Genomic DNA, 24,986 nt, shown 5'->3' on the forward strand with positions numbered 1-24,986 from the left:
TCTTTTATTCAGCACCAGGGACACGGGGGATCTCTCCATCTAACACGTCCACCAAATGTGAGATTCACAGAGACTTATACCCGTACACAATATGCATGGTCATTACATTTCTCAGCACTCATTTCCGTATTCATTACACTTCCTAGCAACCATTTCCATATTCACATCACCTTGGCACACGCGCATCAAGTCTGCTGGGAGCTTCATGGTAGGTTTTGGGTGGTTCCTAGTGGTTTTCGTGCAGGACTGAACTCTTGGTCATTCTTGCCTTATAAGGCCTTAACTTGGAGCATCATTCTGTTTGTCGGGGTCTTTGACCACTATGGCTGGTCGGAGCTGATAATAGAGGAATCTCTGTGTGGACTGGGGAAGATAAATGCAGAAGCTTTTTTAACTTCTCCATTTATTTTGCAAGCTTGTTATCGGTCCCTCCAGTCTCTCCGAGGATGTGGTATTCTTCGCTGTTTGTTCTTCACAAGGAGTTCTAGTTACACATTTACCTATTTACCACACCACTGGTATGTAACAAGGGCATCTCACATCAGCAGTGCTGCAGCAAAACCTGCCCCTGGAGCAGCAGCAGAAGCCTTGTGCAATCACCATAAACTGCCTGGCCTAAAATAGAACTCTGCTGCTGGCCCACTGTTCAACACCAATGGAGCACACGTTCCTGTTTTTACTGTGAAGCTTTTTTTCCCCTCTTTCCTAACAGCGCATCCTGCCGCAGCAGCAAAACCCTCACGTGCGGTGGCCTCCCCTCAGCGCGTCGTTTTCCCCGTTTCGTTTCTTAAAAGGCAGCACTGGAACTACAGGTGCCGCGGCCTACTCCAGCCCTCGCAGCACACGCCTCCCTCCCGCCCGGGCAGGTACAGCCTGGCTCCCGTGGAACGCCGAGAGAGGTACGAACTGCAGCACCGCCTCACACACGAAACAAACCGCCCCCCCCACCTCACCACAGGGCGGAGGGGAGGAGGGGAGGAGAAGCGCCTGGTTTTCGTACCGCTGCAGGCCCAAGCTGCAAGGCGCACCGCACGGAGGAGCCCGCCCGGGACGCGGCGCTCACCACCTCGCCGCCGCCGCGGAGTAGTGCGGTGCGGGCACCGCCCTCCCGCCCCGGCGCATGCGCCGCGCCCCCCCCCCCGCTCCTACTCGGCCGGCCCTCCGCCGGACCCCGGCTCTCGGCGGCTGCACCGCAGGTGAGCGGGGCGGGGAGCGGGAGGGAAACGGGTCTCTCGTCCCGGCCGGGCCGCCGCCCCTGTGCTGTCCCCCAGGCCCTTCCGCCGCGGCTGCCGTACCGCCCTTGGTCAAGGCCCGCCGCCATGGTGGGCTCCTCTTGCCTTTATGTAACTCGCCTCCCCCTCCCCTCAGGTGTAACGGAGTGGCGGCCCCGCTTGCTCCGGCGCGGGCGGACGGGATGGTTTTTTCGCCTCCTCGCGGTCCCGCATGTCCGTTCTTACCCCGGAAACGCCCCCGGCCGCTCCACGACGGGCCGGAGGGCGGGTCGGGCCGGACCCCGCGCCTCTGAGGCGCTCCCTCAGCCGGGGGGACGGTAACGGGCCCTGCTCCCTTTCCTTGCAAACGGCTGTTGCCATGACTGACTTCAGAAACTCGAACTGAGCGTAGATTTCGTGTAAATTAATCTAGGATTGGTGCAAAACTCCCAGGGCTGGATTACACCCCCTGCAGTAGCGCACACGGGTGGCAGGCTGCCTGGGCTGGCCTCTCCTCAGCAGCAGGGAGCTTGGCCTTCGGGAGGCACCCGTGGAGCCCTGCGCTCACAGAGCGTGTAGCTACACTACGATTTGAGCACAGAGACAAAAACACGCAAGTAAACCCGGCTGGGAGTCTGCGCCTTTCAAGATGCTGCATGTAACACACTACGGTGGAGACCGCAGCCCAAGAAACCAGTGCCCTGGTCAGCTTACTATTGACATCTTGTAAAGGATAACAAGTAAAATCACTTGAGTTATCCCAAACCAGATATTTCTTGTCTTAAAAAACAGCAAGAAATGACCTGTTGCTACTGGGGAGGGCCTCAGGAATTCCTAGCCTCTCCTTTCTTTGCAAATAAATGAGAATTTCAGATACCACAGCTCCACCAGCTCTTTATATTCCTTGTTTGAGTTTCCTTCCTGCTTTGATAGGTTCCACTTTCACATCTCCACACAAGCTGATTGCTTACTGGCTGCAGGGAATTACCAGTTAATCAAGCTCTTATCCTTAAGGAGTGTGGAGGTAGTTCACAAACCAGATAGGGCCTCCTGGTTCATAGATCTGCGTTTCTGCCTTTGCCTAGTCGTTCCTATGTATCCTGCAGTAGTAAAAGTTATAAAAATTCAGAGATACCTGGCTTTCTGTGCCTGTTGCAAAGGCTTCTGGAAGTATAATCAAGAAACAATTAACACGTGTGACTATAGCAAAGTGCCACAGCAGGTAAAATAGCTCATCAAATGTTAATAAGCTAAAACCAGACCAGTTGTGTCATATATGGCTTCGATTGCTTGTAATGGAGGTTAAGCTGCAAAAGGTTCAGTCACCTTTAAGCAATTGGGTCTGAGGTTTTTGAGTTAGTTGCGTGGACTCCTCTGTAATCTCTGTGTGAACTCTTGTGCTGTGTAAGAAGTGTAACATGCCAATGTTGTACCTGTAGTTTCTGTACAGCGTGTGATTAGCAGTGTACTCGTGACCTGATTGATTTTATAAATTGTTAGTGGGATGTCAGTAGCCTGTTATCCAGTTTTCTAGTTGGCCATTTATTTGTAAAAGCAAGTTTAATCGGTGTGGTGACAAGAGGATATAATGATGGTGTAATTGCTGGCAGTGATGTGATGCATAGTAGCATGTCAGCCAGTGTCTTAGTTCTTCCTCAACAGGCTTCACCAAACAGATTTTGCAATAATAATTTCTTGCATCAATAGTTGTAGCTTCTTGGGTTGTGAAGCCTTTTAATGTATTACCTCTGCCCCCCCTGCTCCTGATTTCAAAGAGATTTTGAAGGAGTCTTACAGCTCTAGGACAAAAGGAAGATGATATTGCTTTGTTATTTGAGCCATTTGACTTGTGACTGTAACATGAGGTTGCAGCCTCAGTGAATCTCAAATCTAGACAAGAGTATGATAATGGTTGGCAGCTAAGGCAGGGAGCCCTGAAAGGATGGGCATGGTGGGTGTACGGGAAACAGTTTCGGGAAACAGCTCTGGGATGCTCTGGTGGGTACTGTGCCTTGATTGACACGTCCAGGATAAAGGGCAGCTGGCAAATGAGTTAAAAATTATTTCGCTCTCTGTTAACACTTCCCAGGAAGGGCTGGACTAGGCACTGCTGTGGAGACCATTAAACTACTGTTATTTTTAATCAGGTCCATCAGAGAAGACAATAGTGCCTCTCCTTGTTAAGGGCCTGTGTTACCCGTGTAACAAATAACACAAAAAAAATAATACATGTCAGTTTTTGCTACAAAGAACCTTTGAAATACTGAAAGGATCTAGAAATTGTCTATTAGTATTGTCTTAAGAAATTTTTTTTATTGGTTTCTACAAAAGGGAGCCTGGTGGTTTTAAACAAGCTAAATGAGTTACATGTGCGGTTTCGGATTTTTTTTTCCTGTTAAATTTACTTTCTGCTGAAAAGTATGGTAGGTTTAGACTTGCAATACAGTGTGTAACTTGAACTTTCCCATGTTTTCCAACCTTGTCTTATTTGACCTAATTAGCATGGGAATCTGAGCAGTTTTGCATGAAGTTTCCATAACTCCTTTCACGGAACTGGTAAATGGAGAAGGGGAGAGCACTGAGGCTTTTCTACACTATTTTGTCTACCTGGTTTTTTCCCCCCACGTTCCTTCTTGGTGATGCAGCTGTAGCCAGACTGAACAGCGAACAGCTGCTTGGGCAGTCCCTGCCAAAGCTGCTGCTTGGCTGCAGTTTGCACTGCAGCTGCCTCCTGCCCCTCTTACTTCTCTCCCTCTGTCTCTTCCTCAGCTCTGCCAGCTGCCCTCTCTTCTAGTCTTCGAGTTTTCTTAGTACAACACAGGACAACAGCTAGACTTGTTCTACTAGCTAGATGAAACTGGAGAAGATCTTGTCATTGCGTATGCTTATCTAACCTTGTGGTCAGCAACACCAGCATTTAATTACCCACAGAGACTCATCAGGCTCTCTATTAGACAAGTTAGTTTTACGCAGCGGCATGTACAAACTTGTGTATTTATATGCATGCAGTCTGTTCGTACTCAAGTCACTTCCGAAACCTCCCTGCTCATAGGGCTACAAACTTTGCATTTACAGAAAGCAAATTTCTTTCATCTCTTTCAATTAAAAGGCCCTTTTGTTTTCTGACTGAAGTTAACTGCCCTTCTCTGCACAGATCGTGATGTGATTTTTTTTTTTGTCTGTCTTGTGGGTCGGTAACCAAAATTATATACTGGATAGTTAGTGAAACTTCACCTCTATCTCGATTTCTCCTGGACTTCTGCCTTCTGTTTTCCAACTTCAGTACCACTGCTCACAAAGAGCATTGGATTTATGGGTATCCTAATACCTCTCATCTGAACACTGCCTAGTTGTGGTTATAGTGGGAGTCTTCATTTTGTTTCTGTTTGTATCACTGAAATATCTTCCTTTCTTGTGCCAGTGGAAGAATGAGGACGATCCCCTTTTTCTGGGGCACTGTCTCCTGAGGTACCTGGCAAGGGGAGGAAGCCATGTACTCCAACATCTAGATTGGCCTGTTGGCCAGGATTGCTGGAGTTTAATTTCATGACAGGGGAAAACAGAGCGATGTTCATTCATGTCCTGCCACTAACATCTTCCATTTCTTTTTGCTTTAAAATTATTTGAGGCATTTTACCTCTACTGGACCTAAGTACTGTATGTGACTCTAGGAATTTTACACTTAATTCAGTTTCGGATTTAGTTAGAATGTGTAAATCAAAATTGCTTCACTTTAGGATGTTACTGTTACCTGAATTGCATCAGATATAAGATAACGTGCTTGTGTTCTGACCTGCCATCACTGCTTGCTTTTCTAAGTTTGATAGTGAGGAATAGCTAGGAGGGGGTCCTCAGTCCTCGCCTGAGCACCAGAACATCAGCTCTGGGGTCTGGAACAGCTACACTCTGAGAAGAGCAGACACCATCAATATTTCTAAATATTTAACTTGGACAAGAAAATTGCTGATGTACTCTCAGCAAACAATGGTGAGCTATAAACAACGTGTGGTTTAGGTTTTTGGTTTTTTTTTATTCGGACAGTTACTCCTTCATGGAAAGTGTCAAGCAGCTGTCTACAAGGAATAACAGATGATGTTATGAATGAGGCACTTCCTTTAGTTTCTTTAGAGTCAGTCACTTTCTGTGATGGTCACTTACACTCTTTAGTCTAGTCAAAATACAAGACTGTACCAAGGCTGGAAGACGTAATTGCCAAGATGAGAAGGGAGCACATGTTATTGAGGTTTTGAATGGCCATGTCAGTGTTTTCTTCTAGAGAGGAAAGATGGTGTGTGTAAGTCTGCAGCATTCACCCAGTTGTAAACTAACCTCAAGTAGCTGGATGTTATTGTTGCATTACTGTTGATTTGGGGAGCAAATCTGTAAATGGCCCTTCTCTCTCAGTTTGTGGATTCTTAGCATATAATTAACAGAGCATCATGTATGCTAACCCAAATGCTGATTAATCCTCCTAGCTAGTGGTTCTTAAACTAGTGAACTTCTATATAATTAAAGATGTGAAAATACAACTTCAACTTCTTGCTCTTTTAAAATGCTATCCCTTTAAGGCTGTGCAATGACAAAACTATTTACTGTTCCACTTCAAGGTGGAAGGAGGAGTAGGTTTGGAGTTGAAATATACTAACCTTCATGACTTCTGAGTGAACTTCAGATTTCCAGACTTCAGTGATTCAAGCACCACTAAAACTCATTTCTCTTCTATTTAAAATCTGGTAACAGTAAAGGCCTGCAGCTAAGCATTCAGATCAGCCCAAAGCAGTATTTTCTGCAAATGAAACATCTGTTCTCTCCTTCTGTCTGGTTGTGATAGATTGTATCTCGCACTTCAATACATTATGTTAATACTGTGTTTTACATCTGTAATGTTACTTCTCTTTGTGTTTAACTCTAGTAGTGCACCGTGTTGGTAACGCTGGCTCTTTACAGAAGTTAAGTATGGTAGTGGCTTTTGACTTACCTTAAACCTCCAATTGTGAAAATCCTTTCATTTTTCAGAGAAATCATATAATTCGTAATAGTGCTATTTCTCAAGCCAGATACAATTAACAGCCAAGTGGATATATACAGTGGGAGGACTGTGTGTCTCATGGCTACAGCTGGTACTTTCCACAGCAGATGGTGATTTGTTTGAAGACTCAAACTGCGAGATGCTGTAATTAAGACAAGCGAAGGATTGGTGGATGGATATCTAAAAAGATTTGGATGATCCAAAATGTATCACAGAAACAAGATATTCCTGAATTGGAGACTTGGAGGAAGAATAGAAGTCTTATCTAAGATATTATTATCTGTCACAAAGTCTCATCAAAATGAAACTGAAGTGTGTCAAGCTATTGCTCTCTGAATATTTCCTTAAGGTTATATTAAACGTGTTAATTTTTAATGTGCCGCAGAAGCTTCTTTTTACCTGAGGAGCAGTGACTTGGTCTCATGTTCCCATACACTTATTTGATATTGCCCTACTGGGAGCTCCCTAGTAGGTATGATTTTCCTATCTATGGCTATGTGCCCAAGTAATGGCCTCGGTCTCTTCTGGTGTGATTTCTGGTTTCTTCCCCTGCAGTGTCAAGTGTGTGCTTAGTATGTACTAAATACATACATCCAAATATGCACTCAACTTCTTTTCTTACAGGTGAGAGCTCAGAGCATCTCCAAGAGCTTCTTTTGATGTAAGCGTCAAATATGGATGAAAAACATTGCTTAAAATCAGTTATGTTTGAATTTTATGTTATTGCTCAGTTTATTTTAAACATAAAAAAACAAGTCACGCAACAGCACTGATTTATCTTAAGACTCATGGGTTTTGTGTTGGTGTTTACAATGGCATAACCAGAATAGGTAAAACACACATCGTCAGCCTCTTTCACGGTGAGACACAGAATTGTTTTGGAAAGTGTATGTGCAGTTGCAGTTAAAGCATGAAGATAAATGTAGCAAGTATGCCAGATGGAAAAACCTTAGGACTTGGGAGCTGTGAACTTATTTGGCAGTTCTGTCTGTAAGCAGCATTTCTACTCGGCTGTAAAAATACTGTTCGGTCTGAGTAGCTAGGGAGCGGTGAAGTGAGAGTGTCAGTTAAGGACTAAAATAAGCAAGAGTTCCCTAGAAGTGTAGGCTAAAGATGCTATATCTGATCTCTAAATGAGTAATACATGGTGCTTTTCAAAACCCTTGTATGGCATTTCAAGTTCCTTCTTTTTCCTCTTGCTTGTCTATGTTCACTTTTGTAACTTCAGTAGGTTGCCTCTGAAGCTCTGTGTTAGCTTCATATTTCAATGGTAACAGTGATTTCTTCGAAAGGCATGTTAAACAAAGCAAACGTGGTGAGTACCAGTAGTGCAGGATTAATTTGAAGTTGAAAGAGAACCAAAATACCAAGATTTTTCCTCCTAACGAACTAGTAAAACATCTTAGTATACTAATTTGTCAAATCTGTCATAACAGAAGTTATGTTTTCAGCAGAAAAAGGTAGGTATTCCTTGCTATAAACTATATAAATATCCCGTGACCCGTAATATCTTTGAACTAGTTTGTGATATTGGAAGAAGTAAGACCTTTCTCTTAGATATCTTTTAAAGGAAGAATACTTGCCTTGCTTACAGCACCATTAGTGAATATTCAATGCACATTTCATCTTCCTTTGATCTGGCTGGCCCAGTGCAGCCAACAGCCTTGTCACCGCACAGGACACAGAGCTGGCAACAACCCTGTGGCCTACAGCAGAAATAAGTATGATCGCCTCCAGTCACTTCCTGCTTTACTCCAGTACCAGTGCATGAGGAGTAGGAAATTTAGTAAGAGGCATGGGCACTTTCCAAATATCCCAGAAGAAAATCGGTTCTGCTCCTGGACACGTGACTTACATTTTTATTGTAGAATAATTTTTTGTTACTTCAGTCAGTCCACTTCCTCCAACACCAAAGTCTATAAGCAGAAATCATCTGCTTACTACAGCAGCAGTCATCAACTCGTAGTGTAGAATGAAGAATGAACACCTAATAAATTAACCAGAAAACATGAAAACCAAAGCTATCCAGTGTAAGAGAAGAACACGCTACTAAATATACTTTCCAGAGACTCTGTCTTAAAACCTTACAAATCCATTTGCTTCCCATGCCAAAATCTAACAGAACTCTTGCTTGTAAACTGCATCAGTAACTCCACACTTTCAAATAGTACATCATTTTTTCTTGTGGACTTCATCTTCCACAAAGCATGTAGATGTCCAGCCTGAGTCTCACCGAGTTGGCTTTCGTGGCTTTTAGACACACAGAGATGAAACTTAAAATATGCTACTGCACTGGAAAAAAAATCTGTTCTTCCCCTACTGCTTAGCTTTTTTTTTTTCAAATAAAAAGGTGGACTTCAAGCTTAACCTAACTGAAGCACAGAGTAGCAAGAAGAGTAAAATATTTGAGTGACAGAAGCAGAAAAAGCCTTCTCCCCATTATCTGTGGTATCCCTGATCTGTCTTTCAGCCGTGGGAAAGCTGCGATGTCAGTATAGCTAAGATTCCTTCAGTCTGAGCGGTATAAATCTTACACACCTTAAATATCTTCAGTTAGGCTGGGTAAACAGTCTAAAATAAAAGCTAGCAAGCAGGAACAAACTTGCTCCTCATTGTCATGCTTTAAATATCAATCTGTTGGATTAATAAGGTTGCTAGATAAAAGGAAATAATTTTCATTCCAAGATTTTTCTGTAAGTTAAATTCTTGTTCTCTAGTTCTGTAGAAGCTTTCTATATTTTTCTGACAGTTGCATTAAATGCACAAAGAGACCTAGGAAAGCAGAGTAATAAATATGTATAAAACACCTGTTGCGGGTTAGATCAATAGTCTGTCTGTGGCAGCAGCAGCAATGAGAGGTACTAAAGAAGCAGAGGTGTCTGTGGGCCGTGTCCCTTCTGTTCCTCTGCCATCCACAGCAGCGAGATCAGGAATGTTGGAAGAGACATCTTTGCCTTTCCTTTTTCATGTGTTTTTTTCAAGAAGTGTGGGCAACAAGTTCACAAACGATGGCTTTTCCTAAAGGTACCTGTGTAGGATTCTTGAGTGTGGGGTTTTTTTTCCCTTTTTCTCCTCCCACTTTCCCCAAGTAAGATTATAGGTAGTATTTATAACATGTAATCAAAGTGTTAGCTACTGGGAGTACCTAATGTCTCATCATTTTTTGTGTGTTTTTTTTTTTTTTTTTTTTTTAAACAGGAAGATGAACAGAATTTAACTGCGTTTCAGGACTTGACTCCTGATGGGCTGGATTTTGTCTTGGCAGGAGTTTTTGAAGATTCATGCAGTGAAAGAAGAAACAGCCAATGGCTTCAGAATCCATGGTCCCAGAGCAGGCAAAACAACATGCGATAAAGGGAAAAAGGCGGCAGCAACAGCAGCAGCAGCAAATTAGGTCTTCCAACAGTGACGGTGAAGATGACATCTTTGTCTTTGAAGCAAATGAGGCTTGGAAGGATTTTCACAGCTCTCTCCTTCACTTCTTTGAAGCTGGAGAGCTCTGTGATGTTACACTGAAGGTGATACTGTCGCACATCCATTGCATTTAACAGTTTGAAGATTAAGCTACGAATAAGTGTGCTGGAGGTGTCTGCAAATTTGGGCAGGAGTATGGAAGCCATAGAATATCTGTTGGATCTGAGGCATCTCTAGATATGCTCATGGTTTTTTTTTTTTCTTATTTAGGAAGTTTACAACTGAATTGTAAACACTTAAGATACTGACAGTCTGAGAGAGGACATACATGACTTTGACCTCACCCAGCTTGCCTTCTAAGCAGGTTCCCACAGTTGATCCAATATCTTACTGTGCAATTTCAGCTCCTTGTAGCCTCTTTGTTCTCACACAGCTTCATCCCCAATTTTATATCAATGTTTGCATCCCGTGTTGCTCTGCTAAATCTTTCTTGGCACACAGGATTGCTGCAACAAATCTAACTTCCAGCATTCTCAAAGAAAGAAAAAAACAAACAGGCAATTATGTTCTACAACCAAACAAAGAGTAAAGGAGGAGGAAACCAGTTTTATGATTCTTGCATAGCAATGCTTTAATGCATTCTTTGTAACTCAGTTGTCTTACTTATATGCTGATGACAATAAATTTATATCTAGCATCCGTTAACAGTGGTTGTCAGCACCTACCAATGTGAAGTATTGCTTAGCTAGACATCTTACTAGTGTAAGATAGTTATTTTAAGAAAAGGAGATGAAGCATATCTCCTATACCAAGAACAAATGACATTGAAGGACAATACTGAAGCTGCTCCGGACAGCACGAGAGCCATGAAACAGAACTCGCCTGAGAGCTCATCATCAGGTCTTTTTACATCTGTCATTTTAAAAGGCATGCTGGGGAAGAAGGTTCATGGCAGAACTTGTAACCACCCTCCTCTTCCCTTTTCTTGACCTCATCCTCGCCTTGCTCCCTTTCCACCCACCCTTGCAAAAAAGGCAGAAAGTCTTATTTTGTAAGCATAGTTAAACATAGACATACTCCTGCTAGGGAAACTTGGCTTGGAAAATGCACTTTACGGTGGCTGCAGTTTAACTTTCCCTAAGTTAGGCTTGTATTAATGTTCATTTGCATTTTTTTCATGGAGCTACTTTGGTAATTTAAGAATATTAGATTGCCTGACTTGGCTTCCAGTCCTCAAGTAGAGAATATGATCTATGGAGGCTAGAGAAACCTACGTACATCGTACCGTAAGGTTTCCTAAGTTAGTGATTTTCAAATAACTTGTAACTGTATCTTGAACTAGAATTTTCTGGAAGGCTTGATTTTTCTTTCTGTAGTGCTTAGGCATTTCTCATGTTTTAAGAATAACTGCTTCTCTACTGAACTTTCTGCTTTTGTGCATGACCTCTGATAGTGAGCAATTCTGGCATTGCTGCTGTCAGACCAATTATGGATTTAACTGCTGGACTCTAAAATATGAAGATTAATAACTGGAAGGAAACTGATTATGAAATACAAGAACATGCTAGATATTTAAAATTAAGCAGATTTGGGTAAAATAGCGAAGCCACTTAATTCAAAAGAAAGATCTAATTAGAGAGTGGGATGATGGGCAGAATAAAAAATCTCTGAGGGCGGGAATGGCCTAGGAGCTTTCCCTGATATAGCAGACCAGCTGGTGCCATCTTTTTGCATCAGTACTATAATTAGTTGGAGCGCTGACACTGTAGCACTGATAAACCAGGAGACTTCCTCTGCTCCAAAGAGTTAGCATCTGGAATTCCACCTACTGGACTGCTACTGTCATATGAAGAACTCCCTGTTAGAAAGCAGACAGTGGCAGATACTTACCGTCTGCTTTTCTCCTGCTGGTTTGGTTTTGTTGTTCGTGTGGTAGGTCTGTGAGTTGTTCCTTCTGGAGTGATCTATTAACTCACACTGAACCATCCATCTTTTCCTCGCTTTTAGTCTGCGTACTCTTTCATGTGTGTTTCTTTTCTGTACTCAACTTCCTGCTCACCAGGCAGGTTACGCTTGTGTTGGTAATACACACTTTTAAAAAGGGTAGAGAAATAGTGAATCAGAGCTAGAAAAAACTCCAAATTATCCTTTATAATTTAATATCCTTTTTTTGGGGGGTTGGGTTTTTTTTTTGGTGTGTGTTTTTAAATTGCAAGACAGCTCACTGTAACACGTTCATCTGAAAATGAACATGTAATTCGAGTCTGTCAGGGAAATTTGTTGCTTTAACTCAGCCATCCCTTTATGTTAGTGCAGACTGCAGATTGACCAAGGCTGTAAGAAAGCACTCATGTAACACAGACAAGTAGTGGATTGTTCCTTTACCTTCAATATTTACTTTTAATGCCCATGAATTCTAGAATTTTATAAGTGAAAAGCTTGTTTTGTTCTTTCTGATCAGAGTTTTGAGAAATACCTCCTCTTTATGGGGAATACTCCACCTAGTTCTCGAAGCTAAACAGCTTCTAAAAATCTTGAAGTGACTGGTAACTTTTAATCATCCCTGTAATAGCTGTTGTTAGTGCCGTTTTACATGAATTTGCTTCTAATAAGCAGCATTATCAATTCCTCAACAGTAGTAAAAGTCCAGAGGTTTAAATTGTCTAAAAATGTCACTTTACAATTCCCCCCCTACTCGCCTTAAAGTCTCTGAATACACAAAAACAAACAAGTGTGAATACACGCAAACAAGTGTGAATACACATAAAACAAACAAACAATCTCCTCCTGACTCCAGGATGCATCTAGAAGGTTCCTAAGGATGTTTCATTTAAAAAAAAATAGGACATAGCTCTTAAAGAAAAGCAAGTTCAGTGTATCAGTGCTATCGCTTCCTTGTGTTATGGCCTTGCCCTGCTCTGGCGGCCAAGTTACAACTCAGATCTGCTTGGGATATATGGATCTGGTGTCAGAAGTACAGGGTAAATGGAGTTAACTTGTTTGAATGAAATACAGTAGCTCAGTGCATATCGAGTTCAGAATTCTTACCTCAGCTTGACTGTCCATCCTATCATAGCCGAAACTGACGTTCCAGTAAAAGATTGAGGGTTTTTTTTTTCTTTTCAGGTTGGTTCGAAGCTTATCTCTTGCCACAAACTGGTGCTAGCTTGTGTAATACCTTACTTCAGAGCCATGTTTCTTTCGGAAATGGCTGAAGCCAAGCAGACGTTGATCGAGATCAGGGACTTTGATGGCGATGCAATAGAAGACCTGGTGAAGTTTGTGTACTCCTCTCGGCTTACTCTGACAGTGGATAACGTCCAGCCTCTCTTGTACGCTGCTTGCATTCTTCAGGTGGAACTGGTAGCAAAGGCGTGCTGTGAATACATGAAGCTGCACTTCCATCCCTCCAACTGCCTGGCAGTCAGGGCATTTGCAGAGAGTCACAACCGCATTGACTTGATGGACATGGCCGATCAGTACGCTTGCGAACATTTTACAGAAGTGGTGGAGTGCGAAGACTTTGTGAACGTGTCACCACAGCACCTCCATAAACTCCTGTCCTCTAGTGACCTGAATATTGAAAATGAAAAGCAAGCTTACAGCGCTGCTATCAAGTGGCTGCTAGCCAATCCACAGCATCACGCTACGTGGCTGGATGAAATACTTGCACAGGTAGGGCAGGCTGAGGCGCCGCGTGCCTGTCTTGTCACTGGTTTAGTTGTGTCATCAGCTGTTTGCACTTAGGTAGATCCCAAGATGAAAAATGTTCTGAGCAGTTGGTGCCTCATCTGGTATTCGCAGTTGTGAGTTGACAGTGGAAGCAGGTTAGACCTCTTGAATATCAGGAAGAAGTCGTACTCTCCAGTTTCTGTAGAGAGAAGAGTACTCGCTTTGTGCTCATGGCTGGAGAGTGGGGAGCCAACAAAAAGCTGCAGCTGTGTTAGAGCAGAAACTTCTTAGATTTACACACAGTGGAGAACATAAAGGCATCACTTTGCTCGGTTTGATACTACTACAGCCTGAAACGCTCTCTTCCCTTGCTGGTAAGTATCTGTACTTAAGAAAGGAGAGCAAAGCTGTTGAGGAGGTTTTTAACATGACTAGGAAAGTACAACTGTAACGGAGATGCGTTGTATGAAGTCTTGTTACTTCTAGAGTGTTCCCTATATTTAATTAACAAAAGACCAAGATGCGTTAGCCCTACGAGCAGGCTAGGAAACATATGCTAGACTCTTTAATGCTCACTAGACTAGCACTGCTACCTATAGGATCCAAAAGGAGTTTGCCATTTAATGGTCTAGACTTGAGGCGAGTCCACTGCTTCTGATAGAAACACATATAGGTCTCAAAACGTCACTCAGCTAAACTTATTTAAACACCCGTTGGACCTCCTCCTGTCAAAGCATTAGGTACTTCAGTTATTCAAGCTCCATATGTGCTGGTCACGGGAGTTTAAAATAGAGTATTTGAGACAGGTATGGAGAATCTGTGCTAGGGAGGAGGGGGTAATTGCCATGCGCTGCAAAATGCCCTAGGTATCTTAGCAGGTGGGATCAACTGTGCTGCTGCAGTTGTCGCTGAACTCCAACTTGAATATTTTGCATTTGGCAGAATTGCTAATACTGGCATCATGCGAGTAGCATACTGCTGTCCTTGTCTTCATGCATAGTTTTCCACATTTCCTGGTAAAAGATCACAACTTTTTATTAACTGTCTTCCAAACCCCTTCAGTTTCCTCTACACTAGCATGAGGTTTTTGGTACAAAACGACTTCTTTAGTACACTCTAATTAAACTTACAGGCAATATAATTTGAGATTTTTTTTTTTTTTTTAATTAGATCATTTTTATTGCCTGGGTGTGCTAGCAGGTGAGATTAACAGCTTTACTGTATTCATGGAAACCGGAGTCGAGAACAAAGCAATGAAAAAGGAAACCCCTTCCTGTAAATATGGGTTATTTGCCAGAGTATATTGAGCCATCAGTTGATTTGGACATTACTGCTAGCAGAAAACGCAACTGGGCTCCTTGACAGTTATTATCCACGTCGTCATCAGCCTTAGGGGTTTTGCTGTTATAATGAGGTTCTGAATTTCTCAGCCTTGAGTTCGTAACGCATCACTTGCCTCATGAGTCTATGAGAGGGCTACGGTGGTGCTTTTAATCAGCCTAAAATAAGCCAGGCCAAAGTAAAGGAAGAAGCAATTGGGTAAGGAAGTGGGTAATGAAGAATGGGTAGAGATGCTTGCTTACTTGAAGACAGGGACATTTGTCAGCCGTATAAGAGCACCATCCTGCTGCTCTGAGAAGCACCTGAGATACTGGCCTTCTCCTTCACCATTGCTGCTGAGCAAACTGGGAGCTGCTTGACAGCGTTGACTTAGGAAGACCTTAGGAAGTCAGATGGTGGTTTACTTCAGTTCCCCCCTGCTAACGCCTGTCCAATCTTTGCACCTGATTGTACTCGATAGTCCTCACTGTTTCTCTCACACGGACAAATGAAAGGTTTGCAGAAATAAGTGACTCTGGGGAGGAGGACGTTTCAAGGCAGTCTTGGAGGGGCTGACCGTCTTTCAGATCTGCCCTGTCACTCGGTGGCGATTGCTCTGGGCAGTGACCGCCTGTAGCCTCAGCCAGAAAGAGCCTTCCATTCCTCAGCCTGGTCACCAGCTCTTTTCTGGAGAACAGGAAGGACTTGGGGAAAGAAACGATTAGCTCTCAACCTCTTTCTTTTTTTTTTTTTTTTTAAATCCTGTAGTCTGTCAAGTCCACTGTAGAGAAAGGTGTTACTGCACTAGCAATGCCTCCTTAATGGACATGTCGTTCATGCTGACAGTGTTTCCTTTTTGACTTGCCACCCAAAGAAAATGAACCATTCTAGCAAAAGCCCTCTTAACGTTGGCATAGCAATGAGCTGAAAATTCATACCCTCAGCAGACTGACGTGGCACGGGCTGTCCCGGTAAAGTCACAGCTGCTGCCTGTGTGACGCCAGGCAGGTGCAGTTGCAGTACAGGCAGCAGCGCTTCTCCTTCCTCCGCTCAGCCTGGGCCGAGGGACAGTTCTCCACTGCTGCCAAAATGCACATGGTTGTAGGAAACGTTTGTCACTAAAAAGAACTGTGCGTATCGCTGTTATTCTGGAAAAAAAAAAACAAACGAAAGCCACCCTTTTTAGTGAAGAGCGTGGGGCTGGCAGCTGGCTCAGAAGCTGCCATCTGTTCTGTGTGCGTCACTGTGAATGGTGAGACTCAGCGGTTCAGCCAGTTACTCCAACTGTGTTCATTTCTGTCAGGTACGGCTGCCTCTCTTGCCCATTTGTTTCCTTATGGGTGTTGTGGCAAAGGAAGAGATTGTCAAGCAGAATCTAAAATGTAGGGATTTGCTGGATGAAGCAAGAAACTACCACCTTCACCTGAGCAGCAGGGCAGTGCCAGACTTTGAGTACTCCATTCGCACAACACCAAGGAAGCAGACTGCTGGTAATTAAATGTGTGTCTGATTATCCCGTAGGGAGTGGTGTGGAGAAAAGGTGGCGCATCTGTGCAGGATTAGATAGCTCGGCATAAGTGGTTACTAGTGATTGGTGCAAAATTGGGAAAGCCATCGTGTACCTCTCTGGTAATTAGGTAATATGTGCTGCATTTTCCTAGCAGAACTTTAGCCGTCATTTTCTTTCTTTAAAGCATTATTTATTTATCCTGATCAGCTCTATCTGTGTTAAAGCTGGAACTGTTAAGTGTGTTATGACCAAGCAGTATGCTCAAAGCTATACCAAAAACCCTGGACACTTATCTTTTGGTGCGAGAAGGTTGAGCTAACTTTTAAATTGTCTAACCTACACCGAAAGTGAGTGATGAATATTAGGCTGCAAATCCTGATTTGTACATCGTTACATTTAACAAACAATGTTTATCTCCCTAAACAAAAATCACAAAAAGTGTATTTGAAATATGCATTGTTTTTGCAAGAGCATAGATAGTGAACTTGCCATAGCAGCATGCCATAGCAGCATGCCAAACAAAGGCCAAAATCCAGCAGCCAATTATGCAGGGCATTGACATGAAATGCGACTTCTCCCAAACTCTGTAATTTTCAGTTCGCTCAGCTATACAACTTTATCTCCCATCTTCCTGCTAGTTTTCTGGAAACCTGTATTGTCTTCCTCAGGTGTGCTGTTCTGTGTCGGTGGTAGAGGTGGATCTGGTGACCCATTTCGCAGCATTGAATGTTACTCTATCAGTAAGAACAACTGGTTCTTCGGCCCTGAAATGAACAGCAGGAGAAGGCACGTGGGTGTGATCTCTGTGGGAGGTCAGTGACCCTATTCAAGGAACCCTATTCAAAAGGCACTTGTTTGCTACTTCTGCTGGAATTGGTACTTTCCCTAAGTAAATCTGTCTTGCAGGGGCTTAACTGTTGGATATTCTTCAATTTAGTAAAGCTTCTTCTCCATGACGGGGTTTTTGATTCTGAAACAATCTGAGAGCACGCTTACTGAAAAGACATTACTGCGAACTGACAGAGTTGGGGTTGTTCAGCCTGGAGGAGGCTCCGGGGAGACCTTATAGCGGCCTTCCAGTACTTAAAGGGAGCTTGTAAGAAAGATGGGGACAGACGTTTTAGCAGGGCCCGTTGCAATAGGGCAAGAGGTAATGGCTTTAAATGAAAAGAGGGTAGATTTAGACTAGCTAAAAGGAAGACATTTTTTACAATGAGGGTGGTGAAACACGGGAACAGGTTGCCCAGGGGGGTGGTGTATGGCCTGTCCCTGGAAACGTTCAAGGTCAGGTTGGACGGGGCTCTGAGCAACCTGATCTAGTCGAAGATGTCCCTGCTCATTGCAGGAGGCTGGACTAGATGACCTTTAAAGGCTCCTTCCAACCCAAACTAGGTGATGATTATTATTTTTTTTTAAATCCATTTATAAAGAAATGGCCTTCCACAGCAGAGTCACCCAGAATTTGCTAGTACTCATACTAGCTCCCTTCATACTGCACTCTGTACACACAAGTCACAAAGACTGCAACTCTTCCAAGAGCAGACTTACCTTTATTTTTGGGTCTCCATCTTCTGAAACCAGGTCTGTGCAGCCCAGAGCAGCTTAGCGCCCATGACGCAACTTTTCCTTGTAAACGGTAGCCCCTGTGTTGCTGCAGCAGAACAGAGATCTTTTTTTCCCCCATAGAAAACCTGGAGAGACTGATATAAATGTCCAAAACGGACCTGACCTGCAGTACTCAAGTGATGGGAAAATTTTTTTGTCCGCATATCTCAAGCTTTGTATAAAACTCCACGTTAGAACAGATCTCTGGTTCAGTACACCATATAAAAATATAAAGTCTGTACTTATCAAAATCTTGATATTGGAAACATGTGAAAACTTTAACTTTTATTTGAGCTTTTTGTCTCCACATAGTCAGGGGATATTAAATAAATGAAAACTGAAACGTTGCCAAGCAATCTCTGTATTGAAAGATGCATCTGTGTTTCAGGTAAAGTCTACGCAGTAGGTGGACATGATGGAAATGAACACTTAGGAAGCATGGAAGTATTTGATCCGCTCACAAACAAGTGGATGATGAAGGCATCAATGAACACGAAGAGGTATGTGCCCCGTCATCCAATATTTAAGTCCCTGTCTGTGATACATCATTTCTTGCTGATGCCGAAAAACTTCACGTCTGTCCTGCCTTTATTTGGGTTTCCAGAATGTCCTATTTTTTGGATATGTTTGTCCTATTCTGGCTCTTTCTGCTCTCGAACACTTTTATTAACTAGCTGTAAAGCAAACACAAATCTGCATCGTGTACTTGCATGCATCACATATTTGCACAAACACAAAGTTGTGCATGACATACAGTAAGTATTTCAGGGCAAAACTGCATACTCCCTCTCTCTAGGGAGAGGCCCTGGCTGGTGACATTGGTTACGTTTACACTTTGGCTTTCTGTTGTCCCTCTATTATCCTTTTCTTTTTTTCTTTGTTGGGGGGCTGGCTTCTGGAGCAGAGAGCTCTTCTACTCCATCTGTGCTTACATTCTGATATCTAGGGCCTCACTGCTACGCCTGATAAAGAACTTGAAACTGATTAACTTCTGTGGGTTTTTTGCTCTTTTTAAGAATGAGCAAGACAACTGCCATCAGCACATGCGCAGTGTAATACTTCATGCCTGGGAAACCAATGGCTGCGTATGGTTTTGCCACAAAAGGCCAGAAACACTAAAACACTGAAAGGCAGGTTGAGGATTTTTCTTGCCTTTGGAGCTTTAAGATTCTATTTAAGGAGGTACTGGACTCACAGATGTGTAATTTTTTGTTTCTGCTGTCGTTTTTCTGTCGTTATTCTGTCGTGTTTCTGTTGTTATTTGTTGTTTCTAAAAGCATCACGTACAAGTAGGAGTGAAATACTGAGCATGGCTAAGTCCTAAAGCTATTTGTAGGTGTGACCTAATCAAAGTAGAAGTGGCTCCCAGACTCCTAGAAGTGGCTTCTTGCTCCTCTTCCTCCCTCCTGCCAGCAGCCCAGGGCACATTCCTGGCAAACATCAGCCTTAGATTTCCATGACATTTCTTACTCAGTACTTGGGTCACTGAAAGGGCTGCTGCGCCTGGGCTGCCCTCCACTCCTCCCGTTCACAGAGGTGGTGTCCGAATACTCAGTTGACAAAAAAGCTGCCACCATTGATGGTGTCTACATTATCTGCTGAGGCAATTGAAGATAAGCCCAGGAGAGTGCCACAGTGTCTGTTCTGTAGAAAGATTGTGCCTCCCTTGCCCCTGCCTAGGTATCTCCGAACCTGCCCTCTGCGTAATGAGACAAGAATGTTCTCAGTGAAATGGTAAACCACCTGTCTTGGTAGTTAAAGCAGAAACTTAATGCTTCTACTGATTCTAGACCATACTTTTCATTTTGGAGTACTGATTGCGCTCTTGTATTGGTAGATTCAGTAGAAAAAAAAAAATCTGACAACTATTTTAGCACAGAAAATCACAGAATGGAAGAAATTGCAATTAAATCTCGCTAGAGTTCAGTCATCTAGTACCCAGCACAAGTTTGCCTTTTAATATGTATTAATATTAGCCCCCCAAAAAATCATTCCCAAATTGTAGCAGCAGCTATACCAACAAAGTTAAAACTTTGTTGGGGTTTTGGTTCCCCATCAGATTCAATAAAACAAAATAGGAGGTGTAGAATTCAGTGGCGAGAAATCAAACAACTAAGACAATGTCATGTATCCAGGCATGTAAGTAATGGACTTAGGCTTTAGGTGACATTCAGTCAAAACATTATTCCACGCCCCCCTGCCTTTATGCTTTAAACAGGAGCTTTCCCTTTTGGCAGTCTAAAAATATTCTAGCTGCAACAGTCCTGTTCGTGGATCACACAGTAACATACAGGTGCCTGGGAAAGCTGAGATGAAGTTAGGATTAAACTCTGGAGCCCCTCTAATGAGAGGCTGCAAACATACAAAAGACTTTCAGGACAAAGCTGCAAAACCGACAGAGGTGCGCAGAGGGAGAGCCACAGTCACTGGTCATTATTATTATAAACTTCACCTTTTAAATTTTCATTCCTTTTTCCCCATAGTTTGAAACAGGTGCCAGTCAGGTAACGTTGCACTTGATGCGTCTTTCCCGTTCCCTTTCCGTAAGGATTTGCACTGAGGTATTGATCCCGTGGTTTTCTTAGGAGAGGAATCGCTCTTGCCTCCCTTGGTGGCCCCATTTACGCAATAGGAGGTTTAGATGACAACACTTGCTTCAGCGATGTGGAAAGATATGACATCGATTCCGATCGATGGAGTGCAGTTGCCCCAATGAACACTCCCAGGGGAGGAGTGGGCTCCGTAGCCCTTGTGGTAAGTGACGCTTTCCTCCCAAGTCGAGCCCAACCGAGGAACCGACCTGTTTTTCAAATGTGCTTTTTCAAGGCAGAACACAAGATTTTAAACAAAGTGCGGCTGGTGGGTCTGAGCACCTGCGGTCATCAAAATCCTATGGAACTGTGCAAAAGGTGAAGCTGTTTAGGAGAATCCTCCTATCAAATTGAACTGCGCTCCCTGTTCCAACAATATTTGAGGTACTGGGAGCAAGTACCAGGACCCTTCTAACAACACCAGGCTAACGCTTCATGTCTCGTTCAGAAGACTCGGGTTTGTCATGGTTACTGTGTTTAAAGGTACTGAATGCATCTGCACCACGTATACTCTGCAAAATACCTGCTACGCGACATAACTTTTTCACGTCTTTAACTGGAAGATAGTCTTTACAAGTTGTTAGCTCATTAAGTCTGTTGTTGGAATTCTTAAATAAGAGTCAATAATTGTAATTAAATAAAAGTAAAAACTGCATGGCTATACCATGTGTCCCTACCACTGCTTACGGAACGCTGAGTAAATACATATACGTTACAAATAATCTTTCTCTATACAACAGAACCACGTTTACGCTGTGGGTGGCAATGACGGTGTAGCATCTCTTTCCAGTGTGGAGAAATACGATCCCCATTTGGATAAGTGGATGGAAGTGAAAGAGATGGGTCAGCGAAGAGCTGGCAATGGTGTCAGCGAGCTCCACGGCTGCTTGTATGTTGTTGGTGAGTAGGGATGTGGCATTTTGTAGTGCTGTTTCTGCCAAGTACTGGCATATGGAAGAGGCTGTTGCTGCTAGAGGAACTGGGGAACAGATAGACCTGACCTGTACTTTGTGTTCTTGGGCAAGGGAAGAAAGCAAGCACAACCGGGGCAGGCTTAAATGGAGGTGTATTAGCAAGGAAATAAAGAGCAGTTTCTAACCCACATTTCAGGGTTCAGGACAATATGTCTATATAGGAAATCCTCTCGAGACTCACTAATCTGGTTTCCTTTTAGGAAAATGATTCTTTACTTCACACACTTTTAAAGCACTCTAGTTCTCTTTTGAGTGTAGACAACAGTAGCTTTTTTGCACGGTGACCGCACTTGTTCCACAGCCTGTTGTCCTAGGCCTGTCTTGTTCTGCTCCGCCTTGCATTTGCCTGCTGGCCTGAGGGAGGAAGATGCCAGCACACCGTAGCGATAGTTGCAGAGCTCTGCCTTGTGTATTATCGTAAGTGATTTTAAAAGTTTCAAGTGAAACGCTTCTCTGACAGCTGCCCCAGCAAGGGGAATGCGTCACTGAAGTCTTACTTGAGGATGTTTTTTGCTACGCGAGTATTCAGCAATGCTGTATTCTGAAAACACTGCAGGAGTGTGTCTTGCTTAAGCCAAAACAAGATCAGGATCATCCTTTCAACTGCTCTTAGTTTTCTCCTGTTCCAAATTAGAAGCTGTTTCATTATAACTCTGTGTAAGATGAATTCAAGGAGAAAAAGAATAGAAAATAATACCTTCTCTCTTTGCAAGTCGAGTAGAAGAAAACCGTCACTCTTGGTGATGCCTGTGTGCTGACAGGAGGGAGAGCTGTTAGATTAATTTTTAGGAGCTCGTAAAATTCATGTAAAGAAATGGAGCTGCACACTAGCCCACTGAATGCTGACAACAGCCTGATAATGCCAGTCCTGGATGTCAGCCAGCACTGGAAGTAGCTAAAAACTGATAATACCGTGATTCTTTGCAGGTGGCTTTGATGACAACTCTCCACTAAGCTCAGTGGAGCGGTTTGACCCACGCAGTGACAAATGGGAATATGTAGCAGAGCTTACAACTCCGAGGGGTGGCGTCGGCATAGCGACACTGATGGGTAAAATTTTTGCGGTTGGAGGACATAATGGCAACGCATACCTGAATACAGTAGAAGCATTTGATCCCATAGTGAACAGGTAATTTGAAATTTTTTATTTGGCTTTATAAGGCAAGGAGATCTGCCCATATGAAAACACAACATAATAGAATAGTGTGCAGCAGGAGGTTCCTCTGTTGTTTCCCGGTAATAACTGAGTAATGTCCATGCCTAGTGATGCAGGAGTGCTGCTTATGCCACTAGATTCTTGTTGTAAATATCTAAACACCGCCTCCTCCCTCTTTCCATCCCTTGTCCTCTTCCCTGCATTCAATAAGAAGTGACGTTCTTCTGGTTGTTTCAGTCTGATTGACCAGGACAATAATGCGAATAAACTAGCGGGGTGTATTTTTGTGCAGAGTATACAACTAGGCTGTGTAATAGAATTTCAGACACAGAAAAGAAATACTTCCGAGTTGCTCAGAAAGGACAGGAACTTATTTTTGGTTTGCTTTTTCCCCTCTGCCATCTTCTTTAGGTGGGAACTGGTGGGCTCGGTGTCACACTGCAGGGCAGGGGCAGGCGTGGCTGTGTGCTCATGTCTCAGCAGCCAGATCCGGGACGCGGGCCAAGGATCCAGCAACGTTGTGGACTGCATGTGAGCTCTGCTGCCTCCTCCAAATTCCTGAGGAAGGAGAGTAAGGGAGGCACTGCACAGCTTTTAAACACCGTGTTTTGTATGGTAGGTTAAGAAATAGAACCAATAACTTCTTTGTGACAATGTTACCTTCTGCCACTGCAAAGCTTTTGGTGGCTTTCTGTCCATAGCGATACAGAAAAGCCTGTGAAAACATGGAATAAAAGCGTGACTTACGGGATAAAACCTGCCAAGAGCTGCACTCATCCCATTTTTGAGAAGCTGTAATTTCAGACTCATTTCAGGCAACTGTTACAGGGACTCGTTTGTAGACGAGGCCTGGGGTGAGGAGAGAGAGCAGCAGTTACTACTGCTGAGGCTTACCCAACAGCTCTGCTACATGTTTTCTGGAGGACTCGAGTGCCATTTAATGTAAGTTATTTTGGGGAATGTAGTCTTAAACATTTCCTAATTGTACGAGAGCTTTGTAGCACAAAGCATCTCACGTTTTAGAAGGTAACGACATCCCTGTTGCACGCTAAGGTAAACGAGCAGAGGAGGTCACTGCCCACCTCCCAAGAGACTGCTGGGAGCAGTGGAAATTGCAGGTACGTGGCCTGAAACCCGTCTTTCAAAGGCCTTTCTCGAGCTAATACACTTGTTAGAAAGCTGCAAAGATTCTTGACCTGAGTTGAGCCACTGGAACACTGGAATTCTCAAGTCTTCAATAAAATCTGTAGTAACTACGCCCCCCGAAAAGACAAGTTTCCCTTGAGAGATCGTTCTTGAAGTAAGCAGTGAAATTTGTCCTACTTTGAGATGACAGTGTGTGAAATTGTAGGCTTCAGTGGTGTCTGAATCACCATTTTTATACGGAATGGAAACATACAATAGAAGCTGCGGTGTTCTGTAAAGACCTTTAAATGCAATTCTAGGAGATGACATGTCCAATTTCAGTATCCAGTAGCAACTCTATGGTAATTCTAGAGGTACTGGCTCTTTTACGATAGTTAAGCCAGGAAGATCCAGCCTCAAAACAGAGAGATGACTTAAAGCTTACATAAACCAAAGAGAATCGTCAACAGTAAGAATTGGAAATAAACATCAAAAATTGAAATAGGAACTTGACGGTGTTGTGTACAAAGGTATCTTGTTACGCATTCAGAAACCCCGAATTCCAAGTAAAGTCCAGCTGGAAAGACTGCATCACCTTGAAGAGAGCAACAACTGGCGGTCCTTTGAGACCAGAGTTACGCGTTACCAGGTTGTTCCAAGTGACCAGGGAGAGCAGCACACTTGTTTGCGTTCGGTACCAGGGAAGAGGCAGAACAGTGCGAGCATAAGGCACAGCCATGTTTTGCTGTCGAGTTACCATCATTTAGCTTTTCTGTTTCAAATGGCCTGCACTTTGGTGGCACCCAGGGACAAAGTGAACGGTACTGTAAATAATGAAACATTGCAATAAAACATTTGTACCTCAAAGCACCTTGTTTGTAGTGTGACTGGAGCATGCTATTGTGGGGAAACATTACAACATTGAGTAGTTTTTGGTTTCTGCAGAGTATAATTCTCAACAGGAAGCCTTTATCAGCAGGGAAAATCCTGCATTGCAGCCGCAAGCTGTACCACCCTGCAAGGATGTGGTCACCCCTGTGGCTCTTGATCAGGCTAGGAGGGGTGGGAAGAAGAGGTGCAGGTTCCCTCTCTGGAACCAAACAGGTTCTTCTATGGATGTCCTGGCTAACAATAAAATTTCTCCTCAATACGTTTCCTGGCTAACAATACAGTTCTCCTCTTGATGGGAGAGCGCTGGCACCCATGGGTGCCGCCTGTGAGTAACTCGCACGCGTTGGGACCATCCTGACAGCAATCGCCTTCCAGGCACCAAAGGGAGATGTGTAGGAACGTGTCTGAGAGAAAATGGCCATGTGAGCCAGCCTCCCTACTATGAGAGATTAGATTAAGAGCAAAACAGGTGGTAGAAGATGGAATTA

General features: G+C 43.5%; 1 protein-coding gene across 8 annotated transcripts; it reads left to right on the plus strand.

The window, feature by feature from the left end:
- The first annotated feature begins 1,094 nt into the window (after positions 1–1,094).
- Positions 1,095–24,482, plus strand: KLHL8 (kelch like family member 8). 8 transcript variants are annotated; one of them, XR_008466758.1, is made up of 12 exons: positions 1,110–1,196; positions 6,865–6,941; positions 9,439–9,758; positions 12,781–13,329; positions 15,950–16,136; positions 16,825–16,968; positions 18,150–18,261; positions 20,347–20,515; positions 21,093–21,252; positions 22,254–22,455; positions 22,894–23,097; positions 23,184–24,482. XR_008466758.1 is itself a non-coding variant. In XM_054203937.1 (11 exons), the coding sequence occupies exons 3-11, from the start codon at positions 9,546–9,548 to the stop codon at positions 23,015–23,017; spliced, it is 1,860 nt and encodes a 619-aa protein (XP_054059912.1). In that variant the 5' UTR covers positions 1,110–1,196; positions 6,865–6,946; positions 9,443–9,545; the 3' UTR covers positions 23,018–24,482. The 8 variants fall into 8 exon arrangements, 7 of the variants coding, with proteins under 7 accessions (XP_054059914.1, XP_054059912.1, XP_054059909.1 ...); XM_054203937.1 differs by having other exon boundaries at positions 6,865–6,946; positions 9,443–9,758; positions 22,894–24,482; XM_054203934.1 differs by having other exon boundaries at positions 22,894–24,482.
- Positions 24,483–24,986: the final 504 nt, after the last annotated feature.

This window comes from Rissa tridactyla, chromosome 5 (genome assembly GCF_028500815.1).
Source record: "Rissa tridactyla isolate bRisTri1 chromosome 5, bRisTri1.patW.cur.20221130, whole genome shotgun sequence".
In the NCBI taxonomy this organism is placed as follows: Eukaryota; Metazoa; Chordata; class Aves; order Charadriiformes; family Laridae; genus Rissa; species Rissa tridactyla.